This window comes from Eumetopias jubatus, unplaced genomic scaffold (assembly GCF_037043125.1).
Source record: "Eumetopias jubatus isolate StellerSeaLion01/CBP00866 unplaced genomic scaffold, mEumJub1_p1.0 scaffold_12, whole genome shotgun sequence".
Lineage (NCBI taxonomy): Eukaryota > Metazoa > Chordata > Mammalia > Carnivora > Otariidae > Eumetopias > Eumetopias jubatus.
The window spans coordinates 109,142,567-109,162,948 of NW_028274818.1; the positions used below are offsets into that span (position 1 = coordinate 109,142,567).

At 59.6% G+C, this 20,382-nt stretch overlaps 1 protein-coding gene across 1 annotated transcript in view; it reads left to right on the top strand.

Annotated features, from left to right (window-relative positions):
• CARD11 (caspase recruitment domain family member 11) overlaps positions 1–20,105 on the top strand; it is a 107,898-nt gene extending 87,793 nt beyond the window's left edge. The window contains exons 12-25 of the mRNA XM_028091837.2: positions 1,503–1,585; positions 2,693–2,793; positions 3,707–3,759; positions 5,157–5,289; positions 5,678–5,879; positions 6,105–6,231; positions 7,616–7,856; positions 8,440–8,536; positions 8,855–8,950; positions 10,493–10,628; positions 11,758–11,937; positions 16,232–16,356; positions 17,863–17,978; positions 19,718–20,105. Of these exons, the coding sequence (XP_027947638.1) occupies positions 1,503–1,585; positions 2,693–2,793; positions 3,707–3,759; positions 5,157–5,289; positions 5,678–5,879; positions 6,105–6,231; positions 7,616–7,856; positions 8,440–8,536; positions 8,855–8,950; positions 10,493–10,628; positions 11,758–11,937; positions 16,232–16,356; positions 17,863–17,978; positions 19,718–19,922 (1,895 nt within the window). The 3' untranslated portion in view covers positions 19,923–20,105. The remainder of the gene's footprint in view (positions 1–1,502; positions 1,586–2,692; positions 2,794–3,706; positions 3,760–5,156; positions 5,290–5,677; positions 5,880–6,104; positions 6,232–7,615; positions 7,857–8,439; positions 8,537–8,854; positions 8,951–10,492; positions 10,629–11,757; positions 11,938–16,231; positions 16,357–17,862; positions 17,979–19,717) is intronic.
• The last annotated feature ends 277 nt before the right edge of the window (positions 20,106–20,382 follow it).

Here is a 20,382-nt window from a genome sequence, read left to right on the forward strand (position 1 = left end):
GCCCTTTTTTTCCCATTGTGATGATCAGTCCCGTGCGTTCAACCTGGGACAGGCCTGGGGGCCCCGGGTGGAGGCGCGTCTGATGGTAGTTAACACTCCTTGTCAGGGGACAGGGCAGGAGCTACGAAGTAGAAACGTGCCGTCTGGGGCACACACACACGCGCACACACGTGCAGCTCGCACACACACTGAGGTCGGCCCTGGGCCCCAGATATACCACAGCCGGACTTGGCGCTTCTGCTCACGGCTTGTCAGCAGGAGGCGGGCTCGACCGTCCTTCCAGGCTTTCGGCCGGATGGTCTGGGTCCAGCTGTGAGCCCCTGGTTCTCCAAGACACGGCGTCTTCAGAACCCGTCACTAGTTCTCACTGTGACTCTCAGGGGACAGTTGGCTAGTGAGGAAATCAAGCACCTACTGTGTGCCAGGTGCCCCTAGGCCCACACGGACGCTCTGGAGCCCTGTGTCAGAGTGAGGACGGAGAAGGTGGCTGTGGACACCAAGGAAGAGTGGATGGAGGAGGGTTGGAGAAAGATCCGTCAAGAAGACACAGTCTCTGGAAGGCCGTTCAGGACAGAACAGGGCGCAGGGGCAGGGTGGAGGAGCCTGGCGTGCTGCCGTTTCAGAGCTCAGAGCGGGGGAATGCTGGGAGCAAGGCTCCAGGTCACAGGGCAGGAGCTCCGTGCTGAGGATGTGCACCCCTCCCCGGTCTGTGGGGGGCAGGGGAAGGAGGAGTCCAGAGCAAGACCTGGAGGAGCCCGGAGGTGGGGGTCCATCCACCCCTCTCATTGCCAGATCAAGTACCTCTAGAACTTTCTTTATCAGAAGGGAGGTGTAAAGGGCCTGAGGCCTGTGGGAGAAGTGTTTGCCCCAAGAAGAGGGACGGGGGGGAGAGCAGGATGACAGAGCTTCTGGACCCTCCACAAGCCTTTGCCACTGGCTAGGGTGATGTGTGCAGGTGTCGGACTGTTCACGCACAAGCTATGGGGGGCAGTGGACAGGTGGGAGAGCCGGCTCTCCTGCACAGCAAGGCAAGGGCTGAGAAGTGCGCACAAAACCCCAGAGACAGCCCCTGAAGGAGCCGGAGGGGCCCCTGGGGTGGGGCTTACTGGGGAGGCGACAGACTCTGCCCCAACCGGCCCCTGTCTCCAGTCGGCCTGTCCAGTGGAGACGGTGGGATGGGGTCCCTGGGCGGGGACGTCTCCGCTCTACAAGACGCACGCGCCCATCCCTGCTGTCCCACAGAGCGCCAGGTGGGGCCCCCGCCTGAGTCCTCAGAGACACAAGACATCGTCCCGCCTCTCCTGAGGTTGCCCTGGGCCTGGCCACGGCAGGACGCGCTGGTGTGCAAGACCAGACTCCCTCCTGCGAGCCCACGGCTGGGGGAACGGGAGGAGGGAGGAGGCCACCCAGGCAGGACAGCCCCCGGGCGCTCGGTGCCCGCGGGGGCTCTCAGTGCCCTCTTGCCTGCCTTTCCCCTCTGCTTCCTGTCTCCGCGAGGACAGGGCGAGGCCATGAAGAAGAAGGCACGGACGCCAGCCCCAGCTCCTCCAGATCCCTGCCCATCACCAACTCCTTCTCCAAGATGGTAAGCGGGGTCCCCAGCACGCCCCCTTCTGGCTCAGAACCCACCAGCAGCCCCCGCCCCTCCATCGGCCTCTGCAGGCCTGCCCCCTTGCTTTGCACTCCGCGCAGGCCTGTGAGCAGCATCACTCCGGGGGGCTTGCAGCCCAGACCCTCCTTATGTTTATTTAAAGATGTTTCCACTGGCTCACCGCATATTTACACCTTCTCGCGGCCTTCTTTCCCAATTTAACACTCGGTGGGAGGGAAGAGATGGGCCTCTGAGGAGCCATAGGGAACCACACAGGCAGCCGCTGAAAATTCTACAGCGACTTCAGGCCCTGCGCCTCCCTTCCCCAGCCCGCCCCCCCACCCGCCCCCTCCCCTGCGGGGCCCCAGCCCCTGGATCCAGCGTCCCTCCCCTCAGGCAGACAGCAGAAGGCATGGGATTAGAGATTCTAACCCCAGAGGCGAAGCCCTGGGAAGCTTGTCAGCGCGGCTTCCAAAATCAGGCCCTGCTTCCAAAATCAGGCCCTGGGGGCTGCAGGGGTTTGATAAGGAACAGCTCCTGTCTGCTTGCAGCTCTGGGGGGCGAAATCCGAGGCTCTTATTTAAGGCAGCCCTTGCCAGGAGCCAGCAGGCCTTCTTTCAAAGGGTCGTTCTCCAGCAGCCGTGTGGCCTGCGGGACATTTGTCACAACGGCCACCACCACCAGGCCCCCCGGGTCTTCCTCTCATCCAGAGTAGGTGCCCAAGGCCGGCGCAGCCGGGGGGCCATGGAGCTCAGCCTGTGCAGGGTACAAGGCACCACCCTGCCCCCCCCCCATCTCCCCCAGCCTCCGCGGACTCCTGCCTGCATCTTCCCTGCCCCCGCCCAAGGCAAGCAGATGTGCAAGCAGATGTGCGCCAAGCTCAGTGCTCAGCGGCTGCCCTAAGCTGCCCCAGGCCGAGCGCAAGCCTTCTCTGGCCAAGGTGGCTGCTGAGAACCAGCTTTCCCTGGCCGCCTCGGGGACGGGGACGCATCGGCGTTGAATTTAGCCCCCTTGTCTGTAATAGTTATGCCCGCGGAGGCACGGGCGTGTAAATACCCGGCTCCCCATAGTGCATCTGTGTCATCCGTCTGTGTTTCAAAGCAACCCCACCGAAGCCGCTCCAGCATCATGTCCATCACGGCCGAGCCCCCCGGAAACGACTCTATCCTCAGGCGCTACAAGGAAGACGCGCCTCACCGCAGGTGGGTGGCCAGAGGAGGCAGGAGGGTGCCCCCCGGGCCCCTCCGCAACCGCTCACTCAGCCTTGCGCCAGCCTTGAAAGGTAGGCAGGATGCTGCCCACTTTACCGATGAGGCCGAGGCTCAGAGAAGGCGTGTGGCTAGCTACTAAATGTCGACGCCTCCGTCGGTTTGCCCCCCGCTGCCCGGAAATCAGTTTTTTTCTGCCCAAGAGTGGTAGACCCCAGGAAGAGCCTCCCCATTCCTGCTTCCCCTCCCCCGTCCTCATCTCTGGGAAACCGTCTGCATCCCCAACTGGGAAAACCACAGTGGAGGAATTCCCTGGGCATTCAGATGCTACTGAATTCAGCTGGACGTCAGGCATCTCACCCTCGGCATAAGGGATCCCTTGGGAGCTTCCAGAAGGGCTGGTGGCACCTAGTGGCCTGCAGGGTGGGATCCACATCTCCGACCTGCCCACGGCCTGCTGTGGGCCTCGTTGCTCTACAGCAAGAACCCCTCATGGGGAACTTGGAACTTGGGGAGCACATCCCGTCCTGTGTGAAGGGCATGCTCAGCTGTGTAGGCCCATCCCACGAGGCAGCCTGAGCTCAAGTGGATGCTCAGTCCCCTGGGTCAGGAAGCGAGTGAGTGGGAAGTAGCCGGTGGGGCTGTCGGGGACGCTGCTGACCAGCCCTTTGTGAGCCTCCTCACACCGGCCACCTGGGACACCCTGTCCTCCAGCGGAGCACCCAGCCTTGTCCAGCCCTCCATCCACCTTCCCCCCAGCCCATGCTGCCCTCTGCAAGGCAAGGCCTCTCGGAAAGCCGGAATGTTCCAGAATCTTCCCCCACCGTCAGCCACTGCACACGGCCTGGAGAGCTCCCACGCTCACAGACACTCCCCCATCCCCACCCCACCCCCTTGTGTCTTGCAGCACAGTCGAGGAAGACAATGACAGTGGCGGGTTCGATGTCTTGGACTTTGACGGTAGGTACCCGGTGGTTCCCAGAGGCATACCGGTGTGGTGGTCACCTGCCGTCCGGCAGGAGCATGACCACGTCACCCACGCCCCTGACCCTCCAGCTCGGGGCAGAGCCCTGCGCCTCAGGTCCTCAGGAAACGTGTGCGGTGTGGATGTCGAGAGGGCAGAAAGAGTCCGTCCCCCCCCCGAGACTGGAGGTGTGGGGCAGACGAGCCCTGGGGAGACCGAGGGTAGGCAGCCGTCCTACACCAGCCCCACGGCAGAGCCAGTGTGACGGAGGGGATGCTCCCTGGGCCCAGAACGAGCTGTGCAGAGAGCCGGGAATGAGGGCAGCCGCGGCCCCTTACAATCGGGGGGGGGTCCGGTTCAGCCCAGCACACATGGAGCCCCCACACCTCACCACGCCTGGGGCCCGGGACACAAAGACTCAGGGCCCCGGGTCCTTGCACTGGCCGACACCCAGGTGGTATAGCTGTGATGTACCAACCCCGAGCCCCTGCCTGGGTGGGCAGAAGACAGAGGGCCGGGAAGGGCCTCCTTCAGAGGCCTCCGGGAGATGACCCCGTGCCTCCGGTGGCCCCTGCTCCTCCTCAGCTGGAAGCACGGGGGCTGGCCCAGACTCCCGCAGGTGGGGCCTGCCAGCCTTCTCATTCCCAGGCTTCCCCGACCCTGCCTGCACCCTCAGCGGCTCAGGCTGCCGGCAGATACGATGAAGGATTAGCAGCTCTCCCTAATTGGGGACTATCAGGAGCTTTCAAGTGTTAAAGAGAGGTTAGCACCTAATAGAGGCTGGGTCATGAGAAGAATTAAAGGAGTTTTGGAAAGGGGAGAGCTCAAAAGAGAATTCTGGGCAGCCATCCAAGGCATTCTGCAGCGTCAGGACAAATTCCCGTTGCAGAGAAGCCTTGTTATCAGCCCAGAGCCGGGTTTGCACCTCCTCCATCCCAGCGCCTGGGCAGTGGGGAGTGGGGGTCTTCCCCCCCAAGTCCTCGGGGTCCCGCTGAGTTGGGAAGAGGGGGCTTCTGCCCTCGGGGTAGGCTCTGCCCTTCGTGCCCTGCCCCAGCCCGCAGGCCTAGAAGTGGCAGATGGTAAGACCTAAGGTGGTCCCGAGATGAAAATACGGACCCCAATTCAAAAGCAGAGTGGGTGTGAGCTGGTGCAGACCCCTTTCCCAGGTACAGAAATGTGAGTCTTAAAAAGCAGGTAGCTGGTGAGGCTTCCCATAAGAAGGTTCTCAGAGGCAGGGGCATGGCTCTCCGGAAGAAGATTCATTCAGCGCAGCACCGGCTGCAGGCCTCCTGGCCCGGGGCCCAGCGGGAGAATTTCCTGGGAGGCAGGCGGGGAGGAGTAGGGGCCGTCCTCCCTGCTCTGCGGGTCCTCATGTGCGCCGGCCCCTTTGCAGATGACAGTCACGATCGCTGCTCCTTCGGACCCCCGTCCGTCCACTCCTCCTCCTCCTCCCACCAGTCCGAGGGCCTGGACGCCTACGACCTGGAGCAAGTCAACCTCATGTTTAGGAAGTTCTCTCTAGAAAGGTACAGTGGTCGCGGGAAGGGGGAGCCAGTGCTGGGGGTGGGAATGGCAGGGTAAAGGCCAGTCACCCCCAAGATTGCCCCAAAACCATCCACCTCCCCCGGATTCTAGAATCAGAGTCCAGGAACCATAGTGTCCCAGAGCCAGAGAGCACCCCCCACCCCCCGACCCCCGGCCCCCGACCGGGCCTGGAGAGGGAGGGGCTTGTCCAGGGCCACCCAGAGAGGCAAGGGGGCAACCCTCGATGTGCGACCGGCCCCCGCCCCACCTGAGACTTTCTGCTGGGCTGGAAAGCCAGGTGGGAAGAGGGGAGGACCCTGCCCTCAGAGGCCTGCCCCGTGGCGTGTCCTAATCACAGCTGCCTAACCACTGTTTCCTTCCCTGACCCAGGCCCTTCCGGCCATCTGTCACGTCCGTGGGGCACGTGCGGGGTCCCGGGCCCTTGGTGCAGCACACCACGCTGAACGGCGACAGCCTCATCTCACAGCTCACCCTGCTCGGGGGTAACGCGCGAGGGAGCTTCGTCCACACGGTCAAGCCGGGCTCACTGGCCGAGAAGGCTGGCCTCCGCGAGGGCCACCAGCTGCTGCTGGTGAGGGGCCGGGGGCGGCCAGGGGAGGTGGCGCACACACCGGTGCACGCACGCCATCGCACGGGGAGGCAAATGAGTTTAAGTGGGATGCTTCCTTGGCTCTCGGCGACATTGAGTTGGTCGCTGTCTGGGGAGAGGTGTTTTTGTTCCCGCGCGGGGCGGCCCCACCCCTGCAGCCCTGCCCGCCCGTGGAGCCGCGAAGAACAGCGTGTCTCTGATATCTAGCTGGAAGGCTGCATCAAAGGCGAGCGGCAGAGCGTCCCGTTGGACACGTGCACAAAGGAGGAGGTGCACTGGACCATCCAGAGATGCAGCGGCCCCATCACACTGCACTACAAGGTCAACCAGGAAGGTAAAGCCACACTCACCCGCACTCGGCCACGACCAGCAGGACGGCCCACGTGGGGGTGGAGGCTTGGACAGGGCTGGGGTCACAGCTCCTCTGTCTGGGCAGTGAGCACCAGGCTCTGTCTTCCAGTTCCCAAAGTCTAAGCCCCCATTCTCACCTCCGGGTGGTTTTTTCCTGCATGATTATGTCTGCAGCTGGATCTTATTTTTAACCACTAGGGCTCATGAATGTTTCAACAGAGCATAAATAGCCACTTTCTCTCTAGCCTCTCCCCACTGCTGCTTTGCTAGCCTGCACTCCTTCCCGGCAGTGCCCAGTCAGTGCAGAAGATGATCCCCATGCTCTGTCCCCACACACAGGGCGCAGCCTCCTCCCCCTCCCCCTCCTCCCAACTCGGGCAGGCTCCTCCCCTCTTCCCACCTGGCTTTCCAGCCCAGCAGAAAGTCTGTGGGCGGCGCCCTGCCCACTGGCCGGCAGCGTCCCCAGAGTTGTGGCCATGTGATCCAGAACTCAGGGCAGGAAAGGTCCCCGCCTAACAGGGTCCCGTCTGTAGGGCCTTTCTCTGAGGGGGCAGAGAGTTCAGAGAGTGATGGGGGTTAACCCTGACCAGGGCAGTGGGAAGGACCCGACCAGGAATCCCCTGCTTCTCTGGGAACATTGATCAGACAACCCCGTGGGTTCAAGCCTCCCCCGGTGTGTGTGGCGCGGACACACTGGGCCTGGCTCTTAGGACTCTTGTAGCTTCCACCGTGTTAGGCGACTCTGTGCGTGCGGAGCTGATTTGGGGCTTTCTAGTATGGATTTATGTTACAGACATTCAGTTTGCTGGATTTATTGTATTCGCGACTTATGCCCCGTTTCCTTCCAAAGGGATTTGTAAAAACTCATACTCTAGAGGACGGTGGCGTTAAATAAGGTTAAAAGAACACGCACCGTGGTCCCACCACTTGGGAAAACCTTTGGGCGGTATCTAGAAAGCTACGTGGATAGAAAATCAAGGACCTAGTGATTCTACTTCTGTGAGTAGAGCCAGGAAAATCGAGTGCACATGTCCACCAGAGACACGTATGAGACTGTCCACAGCAGAGTGACCCGTCACAGCCAAAGCCTGGGAACGGCTCAGATGTGCACACAGGAGAAGGGGTAAATGAACGCGTGGAGGGCGTGAAGATCGTAGCCGAGGTCCTAGATTTGTTGCAACTTGGCACAAAACTTAGCTGTGAGCTCCTGGGCAGCCAAGACAAAGAGGGAAACCCACACAGGACACCGGGGAGTCCCCGCGAGCTCTAAGAGGAACGTGCCATGCGGGCGCATCTTTGCGGGCAGCGAGGAGGGAATTTGCGCCTGGAGGTTCTTGGCAGTTCCTTGACCTTCCCTCTTTGCACAGGGTACCGGAAGCTGCTGAAGGACATGGAGGAGGGCCTGATCACCTCGGGGGACTCCTTCTACATCCGGCTGAACCTGAACATCTCCAGTCAGCTGGACGCCTGCTCCCTGTCCCTGAAGTGTGATGACGTTGTGCACGTCCGCGACACCATGTACCAGGACAGGCATGAGTGGCTGTGCGCACGGGTCGACCCCTTCACGGACCACGACCTGGACGCGGGCACCATACCCAGCTACAGCCGGTGAGGCTGGAGCCGGTGCCAGGCGGGGCGGGGGGGTGGGTGGTGGTGAGGGGGCTGCCGCCCAGCAGAGGGGCTCACAGGGGGGCCGTTGCCTGCTGACCAGTGAGGCCCCCCCATTCCCTCCTCCTCCTGAAGCCTCCCCTGCCTGCCCGGGGATATTGCTCCCTTAAGTACTGTTGCTTCACTCACGCCCGGGAAATCCTCCTTCGGTCGTCGCCGGGGAATGCCAGGCTCTCGGTTTTATGGCCCTTTGCTAGTCGTGGCTGGCGTTGCCACAGGCCACCTGCCTGACAACCTTACGTAATTATACAGCGGTAGCTCATCGGTTAGACGGGGCAGGTGTCTGTAAAGCACCTGTGGACTCCGGCGATCGCTCAGGCCAGCGCTGTGAGGTCAGCATCGGCAGACCCCACGTCCCAAGGCTCGGAGGAGTGACTTAGCCTCAGTCAGCACTGGCCATGGGACTCAGGCCGAGCTGCCCGGGCGCCATGTCCTCCCTGGGGTGCCCCCGGGTCCCAGAGCTCCCCCTGCGCAGGGGCAGGCCCGGCCCTGAGGTTCTGCCCTCCCCTCCCGTCTCCGCCAGAGCCCAGCAACTCCTCCTGGTCAAGCTGCAGCGTCTGATGCACAGGGGCAGCCGAGAGGAGGTGGACACCACCCACCACACCCTGAGGGCGCTCCGGGTAGGTCCCCCAGTGGATTACGGGGACTTGGTTCCTCGGGGATGGCACAGCCCCTCCAGGAGGAGGGACCTCGGGGACCAACCCCTCGCCGGGAGGCAGCCCTTCCCCTGCTGTCTCTGGTCTCTGCTAGGACAAGCCTCGGGTCGCCCCTTGCCCGCCAAGCTTGCTCCCCTTCTGGAATGCCTTGGTTCCACGACTGGCCCTCTCACCCTTCACACCGAGGGGGCTTGAGGACGCATCCCTGGTTCTCGGCGGCCTCCGTGGGCTCTGACGTCCCGCCGAGCCCAGTGCGTCTGACCGACTGATAACTGATTTCAGAACACCCTGCAGCCCGAAGAGCCGCTTTCCACCAGTGACCCCCGAGTCAGTCCCCGCCTCTCTCGAGCAAGTTTCCTTTTTGGCCAGCTCCTTCAGGTAAAGCGCCCCAGAGCGCCTCCTGACTTTTCTTCGCAATCACGTTTTGCTATGGCTTGCCCTCTCGCTGCCGAGAAGACCTGATCAAGATAACTGTGCTTTGTGTTTGTACCCCACTTGCAACTGCTCGCAGTGCCTCACATTTCCCATCCCAGTGCATCCTCACAGTGACAGGTCGGTAGACAGTCTCTGCACCTGTTGGAAGCAACGTCTCTTTCATAAAAGATTGGAGGAACTTAAGGCTAAAAGAACTTAAATAACTTAGGTATTCAAGTATTAATAGATAAAAAAACAGTGTACCAGGAGAAGAAAACAATCGTCGTAAGTGTCTAGGTCAGTTTCATCCCTCCGATCATGTGTGAAATTTATCTCTGAGCATCCTGGCAGCCAAGGAAAAGAAGGGAAATGCTACAGATTCTTTAAATCTTATCTGACCACAGAAACATTTTAGCTCTTTGGGACCAGAAAAATTTTTCCCTTATACTTAACCCTGAAATGGATTTTTTTTTTTTTGCATGAATTCTTTTGCAAGGACATTGAGTAGCACAGTAGGTGATATCTTCAGAAGGGATTTCACATAAATGCGGAAGCATTCTGTGCAGCCCTTTCTTCTGTCACGGGCTGACAAGAGCTAAGGTGTGGTCCCGCGAGGACACTCCTGTGTTGATTCTGTGCTAATCAGGCCCCAGAGGAGCTGGTGTGTCACTCCAGTGCTCCATCCTGGTGTGGAAACATAGAAAACCCAGAGAAATGGTTACCGGTGTGACCCTGAAACCAGATGGATGCAGACAGGTACCAGAAAAATACTTAGGGAGGTGGAAGGAGCCCTCGTGAGTCTGAGCTACTCCTGAAGGCAGGACCACGTGAGACCACATGGTCCTGCTCACCTCACTGCCCACGTGTCATGCAAGAGTCATAAACCTTGGGCGTCTCTGGGTGGCTCACCCAAGGGCCAGGGAATAACAGGGCCCGACCAAGATCTCAGCTCCCTGGATTTTTCTTCCTGCAGCAGGAGGGTATGGAGAGATCAAAGTAGCCCAGGGAGTAGGTGGGAATTTAGATTCTGTGTCCACCACTGGGGCATCCCTCTCTAACCTCCAGGGCTCAATCCTGAATCGTACAAGGTAGCAGGCACCCCCAGAGCACTTGGGGATACTGAGGCAGGGGTCGTGGAGGGCAACATCATGGGAGGTGGAGCCGTCCTGCCAGCAGGGGCTCCCAGACAGGGACCTTCCAACCGCGGCTCCCCGGGAGGGACTCCCCATGCACCCCACCTGCACCCCACCCCTCGGCAGGCTTCAAGCCTGGTTAGGGAGGAGAGAGAATCGGCCTTTGTTTGCTTACTTACCTGCTAATGATGTCTGAAACAGCTAAAGGACCCTCTCGGCCTGCTAGGTGTCTCCTGTTTTCACGGGGGACAGTGACTGACCCCGGCCCGCGGGGGCAGAGCTGCGGTCTGAGCAGAGGTCTGCCCGTGCCCAGGTGGAGGCAGCTCAGTCTGGTTAGAAGCAAAGCCCGCCGCCCCCCGCCCCTGTCCTCCAGTTTGTCAGCAGGTCTGAGAACAAGTACAAGAGAATGAATAGCAACGAGCGAGTCCGTATTGTCTCGGGGAGCCCGCTGGGGAGCCTGGCCCGGACTTCCCTGGATGCCACCAAACTCTTGACTGAGAAGCAGGAAGGTATGGCGCTGACCGCCTGGCCCCTCCCACCTCCTGCTGGCCTGAGGGCTGCCGGGGGTCTGGGCAGGTCCCGTTGGGGCCCCACCAGGGTGGCTGGGACACCCACACTCCCTCAAAAGAGGGGTCGCACCCTGGGAGGATCTGCCAGGGGACCTGTCTGGCCTTGGCTGGACGGCACAGCCCACTGCGGGGGGGGGGGGGGGTGAGGCGGGGGGAGGGCCTCCCGCCAGGCTCACCCCTAACGAACGGTCGCTGTAGTTGTTTGGAGCCCAGATGCCCGTGTTAATTGGAGCTCTTTGCTGCAAAGTGTTCACTTATTGATTTCTGTCCCCACCGCATGCTTCTGGCCGTTTATCAAGCCAGCCAGGGGTCGCTGGCTGCACAGGCCCCTGAGGAAAGCCCTGCTGATGGCGAGCCAGCCTTGCCGGCTGTCCTCGCGGGGCCAGGCTGGCCCGGGCACGGATGGCCAGAGGGCCTGGGCTCCTCTCCAGGCTGGCCGTCCGACGGCCAGGTCAGGGGACAAAGGAAAGGACAAGCCGCTGGGCTGTGGGGCAGCGGTTCCTGGAGCTGCCGGGGGCCGGCATTGCTCTGCTTTCCACACACCAGCCAGAGAGGCTTGAAAAGGCAGAAGGGAGGCCACGTCCCTCCCTGCCTCTGGCCCTGGTGGCTTCCCAGAGCTTCTGAAATAAGCCCCAAGCCCCTCTTGGCCGGCCCTGCCCACCCCTGCCCCTCCTCCACTCCTGCCGGCCCCTCACTCTCCTGCGCCCCTGCGCCAACCGCCCTTGCTCCACCAGCTCTCCTCGCCCGGCTGCTTCTCTGAGCCCTGGCCCCAGTCCCTGACTGTCCTCAGAAAACCCATCCTTGCCCATCCCGCTCCAGCCCCCTCCTGGAGAGCTCAGCCCTCCCGCCACCACCACCTGAAAACAAGCACCAGGAGGCAGGGCCATTGCCCCAGCTCCCAGAACCGGGCCCGGCCCGTGGGGCACCTCGTAAACACTCCTGGATGGCCAAAGGACACCCTGGTTCCTGCGGGCTCCATGGGGTCAACAAGGCTCCCAGGTCCTCCGTGCCCTGCACCCTGGCGGGCAGGCCAGGGTCTCAGCGCTGGCCCTTTCCTGTCCCCTCCCAGAGCTGGACCCCGAGAGTGAGCTCAGCAAGAACCTCAGCCTGATCCCCTACAGCCTGGTGCATGCCTTCCACTGTGAGCGCCGCCGGCCCGTCCTCTTCACACCCACCATGCTGGCCAAGGCGCTGGTCCAGAAGCTGCTCAACTCGGGGGGCGCGATGGAGTTCACCATGTGCAAGCCAGGTGAGTGCACCTCACCAGTGGGACAGGAGAGCGGACGGAAGGGCCACGCTCCCTCCTGGCCCTGTGCGCGCGGGGAGGGAGGGTCACGGTCCCTCGCGCCATGGCAGCCCTCTCAGCGTTCACCGTGGTCCCAGAACAGGGAACGCTGGCCTCCCCTTCACCATTCACACCGAGGGTCCGGGACGAAGGGCACAGGGTCAGTTAGGAGATGTGACTCGGGGTGCCCACTCCAGGCCCTTAGGTAAGAGGCAAGCCACCCATCATGGAGGGCAAGCCTCCATGTCCTCGATGTGGCAAGGGGACCATGGTCGTACACCCTGCACACAGAGGGCTGAGCCCCAGTCCTGCTGCAAACTAGAATCATCTTCAGCATCGTCTGTATTTAAATCGTGGACGTCCAGGGCTGCCCATACCAACCAAATGTCAGATGCCCAGCCGGGGGGAAGGCGGGGAGGTCACCTTAATCTAAGTGTCCAGTTCAGGGGTATTAAGTACATGTATCTCCAGAACTTTTTCATCTTCCCAAACTGAAACTCTGTCCCCATTAAACACTCACTCCCCACCCCCAGCCGCTGGTGCCCACCATTTACTGTCTGTCTCTGTGGATCTGACTCCTCTGTGGGTCTCACATAAGGGGAGCCATCCAGTGTCTGTCACTTGGCCTCTGGCTTGTCACTCAGCATCATGTTCTCAAGGTCCATCCCTGTGGTAGCAGGTATCAGCATGTCCTTCCTTGTTAAGGCCGAGGGGTGTTCCGCGGTGTGGATGGGCCACCTCGTGTCTGTCCATCATCCACCGATGGACGCGCAGGGTGCTTCCCCCTCTCGGCTGCCGGGAATCATGCTGCCATGAACGTGGGCGAGCAAGCACCTCTTCAAGTCCCTGCTTCCGGTTTTTTCGGGGAGAGACCCAGCAGTGAGATTGCTGGCTCACGTGGTGATTTTATTTTTAAACTGCCACACTCATCTGCACAGCGGCTATACCATTCCATCTTCCCCCCGAGCACACACAAGGGTCCCGGTTTCTCCCCGACCTCACCAACACTGGTCATTTGCCTTAACAGTAGTCATCCTAGTGGACGTGACGTGGAAGTGTCAAGGTTTTGAGTTCATCCTCTGAGGTGCAATTTACATACAGCAACACGCCCCCATTTCAAGGGTGCAGCTGAATGAGTTTGGGCAGGTGTCTGTACCCCGTGACCCCAGCCGCGACCAGGAGACAGAACATTGCATCCCCTCGGGCTCCCCTCCACCCCCTGCCCCTGGCACTATTGATCTGCTTCCCATCACACATTGGTTTGCATTTTCTAGACTTTTCTACAAACGGAACCGTGCAGTGTAGAATCACTTGTACCCGGCTCCTTTTGCCCCACGTATTTTTGAGATCCATCCATGCGTTTGCTCCTACTGTGGCAGAGTGGCGTCCCCGCGAGCCGGGCAGCTGTATCCACCCGTCAGGAATCCTTTAGCAAAGCTCTCCCAGAGGTGCTCCTGTGGGGCCAGGGCTGGGAGCACTCCGAATAGTCCCTGGCCGGGATCCAGACTTCCTGAGCATTCACTCCTGCTTTCGCTGCCTGCGTTTATCAGTAAGCCCTAACGTTACGATGGGACGGCACCCGAGCAGGAGCAGACCCACCTGTTGATTCCTGGGAGGCAGCTCCGCGCGCAGCCTTCTCCTGCATGCTGACGCCGATGCACCCGAGGTCTCCCGGGATGCCCGGCTCAGTGGGAAGTGAAAGGCCGCACCCCCAGTGTCCCTCCTTCCATGCTTTAGACCCTCTTCAGCCCCTGGCCAAGAGGGCCTCTGCAAACAGTGTGGTTGGTGGGAAAGATCATGTTCTTTGAGGCGAGTGATCTCCAGGTTAGGTTCTGCCCCTGCCCACCCTTCCCCAGCTGTTTATTTGGAGCAAGTTATCAACCTCTCTGTTTCTTCACCTTCAAAACCAGGATAATAACGGCCACTTCTCCTAGAAGTTAGAGGCTCATGGATGGCCAGAGGCTACCCTGGGGCCAAGCTCAGCATGGGTTCCAGGTTCTCAGCCCCCCACGCGGATCAGGAAGGGCGCAGACGTGGGTCCCACAGCTTGCTGAGCGCCAGGTCCCACAGCCACCGCGGCACCCCCCTCCTATCTCAACAGAGTCTGCATGCCTCCATGGCCCTCCCAAGCCCAGCTTCAGGTGCAGGAATCTTTCAAGGGTGTGCACCCCCATGCTCTTCCTCTGCCCGACTATCTGGGAGCCTCACACACCCTGCAGGGAGGCTCTGGGCAGAGGACCTCGCTCCTGCCTGAGGCTCCAAGCATTTTTCAGTTGGCTCCCTGGTGATATGAGGTTAGGTAGAAAGCCTGATTTAGAAATCCCACTTAGCCACTCTAAACTCTGCAAACATGCTCTGTCTTCCCCTTGGTTCATTCACAGCCAGGGAGCTGTAGACACTGTAGGGTGGGCGTTCTAGGCTGCCTCCCTCCCCCGAAACCACCCGCAGCTCCTCCCCTCCTGGCTGTCCCCCAGATCCTTTCCCACTCACTTCCAGTGCACAATGTAGTGTACATGCCAAACCTGGGGGCTAGTGTGGGCTCCCCCAGCCAGCCTGGGCCTAAGCAGGGAATTCCAGTCCTGGACTGACTCCACCCTCCTCCTTTCATAAATGGAAAACCTGAGGTCAAGAGATTAAAAATGTGTTCAGGGTCACCCAGCGAGTGAATGGGGCCTCCGGTACCTACCTCCTCCTCCAGGAAGCTTGCCTGTTCCCCTGTTCCCTCCACATCTCCTCACTTTGCTGCCACAATAAATAGCCCAGCACTGCACCTACTAAATGGTTTCATAGTTTACTGTATATTACCTTCTTCTTCTCAGCTACATCATAGGTTCTCAAGTACAACGACAGCTATGTTTTTATCATATTTTTATTCTAATGACTGATTCTTAGTAGATTTCCAGTAAATGTTAAATTTTAATAAAAACTTAATGGAATGGTGGGATCTTGGGTAGATGGATGAATGGATGGGTAGGTGGATGAGTAGATAGGCAGATGAATGGGTGTATTGGTGGATGGGTAGATGAATGGGTGGGTGGATGGATGGATAGATACGTAGGTGGATGGGTGGATAGATAGGTAGGTGGATGGATGGATGGGTGGTTAGATGGATGGGTGGGTGGATGGGTGGAGGGAGGGATGGATGGATGGTTGGATGGGTGAGTGAGTGGGTGGTTGGATGAATGGGTGGATGGGTGGATGGTTGGTTGGTTGGTTAGATGGGTGGATGGATGGATGTATGAGTAGATGAATGGGTGGATAGGTAATTGGATGGATGGATGGTTGCATGGGTGGATGGGTAGATGAATGGATGGATGGGTGAGTGGATGGGTGGATAGATGGATAGGTAGATGGATGGGTGAATGGTTGGATGAGTGGATGGATGGGTGGGTAGATAGATGGATGGATGGAAGGATGAATGTATGGATGGATAGGTAGATGGATGGGTGGATGGATGAATGGTTGGATGAGTGGATGGATGGGTGGGTAGATGGATGGATGGAGGGATGAATGTATGGATGGTTGGATGGATGGATGTTTGGTTGATGGATGGATGGTTGCATGGGTGGATGGATGAATGGTTGACTGGGTGGGTGGGTGGATGGATGAGTAGATGAATGGATAGGTGGTTAGGTGATGGATGGATGGATGGATGGATGGATGGATGGATGGTGGTATGGGTGGATGAGTAGATGAATGGATGGATGGGTGAGTAGATGGTTGGGTGGATGGGTGGATAGATAGGTAGATGGATGGGTGGATTAATGGATGGATGGATGGATGGTTAGATGGATGATGGGTAGGTGGGCAGGTGGGTTGATGGATGGCTGGATGGATGGTTGGTTGTATGGGTGGGTGGATGGATGGATGGATAATTGCATGGGTGGATGGATGGATGGTTGCATGGATGGATGGATGAATGGTTGCATGGGTGGATGGTTGGTTGGTTGATGGGCGGGTGGGTAGGTGGACAGTTGTCTATGCTTCATGATAGACAACTCACCAGTATTGCACCTCAGTGCCTGAGCTACTTTGTCCAGTGAAACTTAATGCTGAGAATTTACCAACCAGCTCTTCTGTGGGCTGCTGTGGGAAGTGTAAAGAGGTGTGACCTTGACCCTGCCATTGAGAAGCCTCACAGTCTAGTAGAGGAGCTAGGATTCATTTAAATGTGGCCATAAGGGAATCAACATGGAGTTCTGTTCAGCCCAGAAAGGGGAGGTTTGTGCTGCCCTCAGGACTGGCCCTCTGTCTGCAGATGTTGTCACCAGAGACGAGTTCCTCAGGAAGCAGAAGATGGAGACCATCATCTACTCCCGAGAGAAGAACCCCAACACTTTTGAATGCATTGTTCCCGCCAACATTGAAGCTGTGGCCGCCAAGGTGAGGTGGGGGTTGGGGGCTGGATGGGGTGACACCACTGGTTATCTTTGTGAGGCAGCCTCAGCCATGGACAAGGGTGGGGTGCAGAGCTGCTCTCACCTCCCTGTGGGCAAACCACCTCCTTTTCCTTTCGTCTTCTGCTCCATGTTCCCTCTCCACACACCCTTGTTCTCTGGGGTCCGACATGCACGTTGATAGTTTGAAACCAACTTCTGTTTCTGATGGCTCCTGGCACTGGCATCGCCGATTCACATCGTCCAGGGCCATACATGTGCCTGACTGTGAGAACAAGGGCCAGAGACACAGGGAGCCTGGGTCAGGGCGAGAGACAAGGAGAACAAATGGGTGCCAGGAGTCCTGTTCACCACAGGAGGGAAATTGGCAGCAATGCAGGAGAGGTGTCTGCATGCATTCTAGAATCTTCTGGAGCCAGACAACATGGTCCTTATTGGCCCCAAGCATTGAGTTCTTGTCTGCACACTTGGTTCCACGGGGTTGTGCACAGCGGTGGGCGCTGCCGGAGCCCAGGCATCGAGCCCGGTCCTTCTGGGACCTTTCCAAAGCAAAGGTATCCGTTGAGCACTGCCCCAGCACCTGAGGGGTCAGCTCCCCAACGGGAGCTCCGCATCTGCCACCTGGCACGTGCCACCCCCCCCGCAATGTTGTCACTCACACAGATGAAAGCATGGGCAGAGCCATCCAGCCTGGAACTGTTTATTTGGTTTTAAAGTCTGGGTCACAGCAGTTTAGGGAATTCTGACATTGGAGCGGATAGGACTTGAGTGGGCAGGGTCGGAGCCAAAATGATTGTCCCTGGAAAGGTGAGGCCGCCCAGTGGATGGATCTGGGCTGTTATGAGTCTGGGCAGTGGCCACACGGGCAGGGAGTGAGGACAGTGACCAGAAGGAGCACGGGGGTGGGGGCAGGTTCGGGTTGTGAAAATTCACTCATGCACGCTTAGGGACACACACACTTTCCTCTACTAGTGTTCTGTTTCAGGGCAGAGGGTTGGGGCTTCTGGGGGTTTGTTTGTTTTTGAAGTGACACTTTCAGCAACACAGAGATTGTCCTTCAGAAGTGATGAGCTCCTGGGTGCCAGGGAATCATGCCCGAGAACCCTTGCAGATGCTCCCAGGACCATCCAGCCCCACCTCACCCTTCGGGTGTTTTCCACCCTTGATAGTACCACAAGTGTCTTCGTAAGCTGAGGGGAGTCGCAGGTGTTCCCGAAGCTGATTTTGCTTTTCATTAAAACTCACTCATGCTGCCTGCCTCACCTCGGGCTCGATGCCGGGGCTCTGGCAGCGCCCACCGCTGTGCACAAGCCTGTGGAACCAAGTGTGCAGACAAGCAGGGGTCAGGCTTCACCCTGGGTTTCTCCCTGCTGCAGCTGGGAGCACTCGGGGCTCTCGCCCCTGCCCCTGTCCCACGGAGCCTGACCCTGCACCCCGGGCCCCACCCCAGCTACCCAGAGGGGCTACTGACCGCCGGCTGCTGTGCTTGCAGGACAAACACTGTCTGCTGGAGGCTGGAATCAGCTGCACCAGAGACTTGATCAAGTCCGGGATCTACCCCATCGTGCTCTTCATTCGGGTGTCGGAGAAGAACATCAAGAGGTTCAGGTAGGACTCTGAGACCCCTCTCCAGGGGCCTCCGGCACCCCGTCCCTCCCTGCCACACCTCTGCTTGGTCTCCCTGCTCACCCCTTTAGGGGATCGTCGTTGAGAGCCCAGCTGCAACCCAGGGCAGACATGACCCCCGGCCTGTAGCGGTGGAGACAGTAACCCCCCCACACACAGCACGTCCGGGGGGGATGAGGGCCGGGAGGCATGGCTGCAGGACCCAGGCGGCTGGGGAAGGGAAGCTGACTCTGGGGCGGCCCCAGTGCAGTGAGGGCGGCCACGCAGGTGCTCAGGGAGAAGGGCGCAGACCTCGAGGCGGTGACAGCTGCAGGAGGCCGTGTGGGGCGCAGCGCGGGGAGAGCGACCTGCAGCCGAGGGGTCCGGACCACGCCGAGTGACGTGATCTAACAGGATGTAAAAGGCTGCCTCCAGCTGCTGTGTGGAGACGGGGGTTAGGACCACCCGGGCAAGAGCTGGGACCCAGATCCTACCTGGCGGGTGGTGAGGAAAGGTCTGAATCTGTGTTCAAGGTGGAGCCGGTGGTATTTGTTGCAGGGTTGTCTATGGGGTTTGGGGCCTGGCCATTACGTGGCGCTATCCCTGACCCTACCTATCCTTCACACACTGCCAGTGAGAGGGGAGGGGGGCCACTTGCCCCTTCCACCAGACCTTTACTGAACACCTGTTAAGTGCCTGGCCCCGGGGAACCCATGAAAGAGCACACAAGACAAAAGTCCCCAGCTCGCTACTGCACACACGTTCTGCTGTCTGGAAACCAGAAGTGGCCACGTGTTGGCGAGCACGGGGAGAACATGAGATTGCGCAGCCGCCGTGGAAGACAGTGGCTCGGAGGGTCTTCACAGAAGGACCACGTGACCCAGCGGTCCCACTCCAGGGCATCTGCCCGGAAGAATCCAAAGCGCCGTCTCAACAAGATCACTGCTCACCCACGTTCACGGCAGTGTTAGTCCCAAGAGTCAAAAGGCAGAAGCAGCCCAGGTGGCCGTCGATGGATCGATACACAGAATGTGGTCCATGACTCAGCCTTAGAAAGGAAGAACGTTCTGACACCTGCGACCACCTTGAAGACACGAGGCTCCACGAAATCAGCCACGCACAAAAGGACAGATACTGCACAATTGAGCTTACATCACGCCCCTGGACGATTCACAGATGGGTAGACAGTGGTGCCAGGGACCGGGGAGGGTGAGCAGGGAATCAGAGCGTTCATGGGTATGTCTCAGTTTCGCGGGATGGAAAACGTTCTGGAGATTGGAGGCACGGTGATGTGGATAAACTTAACACCCCTGAACTGTACTCTTAAGAAACGGTCAGGACGGAAACGTGGACGTGCATAGTACCACGACTAAATAAGACTAAGGAGTGTCACAGCTCCCCTGCTCAACCAACCAACCAGCTCTGAAAATGGAAGAATTGCTTTTTCAAAGTAAACTAAAGGAAATGAAGTTAAAAGATATTTTTTTAAGCCCCACCTCTTGGGATCTCCACAGGGACGAGAATAACAGGGCCCGCGGCACGGCTGTGTGCTGGAAGGCGGCAGGTGGTGGCCGTGGGGTGGGCGGGGGGTCTGGCTGCACAGCGCCCCCCACCCCAATCCCAAGGCTCCCCCCCAACCCCCCACCCCCATGCGTGGGCAGACGGCGGTCCCCTGGCCGGGCTCGCACGCAGCTCCCACAGTGCCCTGTGTCCCCCGCCCACCCACCGCCCTCTGCCCGCAGGAAGATGCTGCCACGGCCCGAGACGGAGGAGGAATTTCTGCGGCTGTGCCGGCTGAAGGAGAAGGAGCTAGAAGCCTTACCCTGCCTGTACTCCACAGTGGAAGCCGACATGTGGGGCAGCGTGGAGGAGCTGCTCCGTGTCCTCAAAGACAAGATCAGCGAGGAGCAGCGCAAGACCGTCTGGGTGGACGAGGACCAGCTGTGAGCGGGCCCCTGGAGTCTGAGCGCAGCTCCCAGGGGTGTCCGGACCCCCAGCGGGCAGTGCCGTGGGGGCAAGGGGGCTCCGTCCACCCTGTTACGGGGACCCCCAGCCCCAGAGAGCCCCGGGGCAGACGCAGCTGCAGGGACAGACACTCTCCGGTGGGAACGGGACGGGTGTGTGCCCCCCCAACCCCGGGGTCTGACCTGGCTGAGGCGTCCCACCCCATGGCACCAGGAGGGAGGCAGGGCCCCCCGAAGGACACGACGCCAGGCCGGAGGCCAGTGGCCCCTCGGAAGTCAGAGCAGCAGATGAATGTAATGCATGGAGCAGGTGTGCTTCCTGTAGGGCAGGGACCCAGAATGCCAGGGCACCTGCCAGCCCTCGGGACACACCAGATACACATTTCCCAGGCAGGGCAGTTAGGGTGGAATGGGAAACGTGCCATGCTATTATTTTTCTTGCA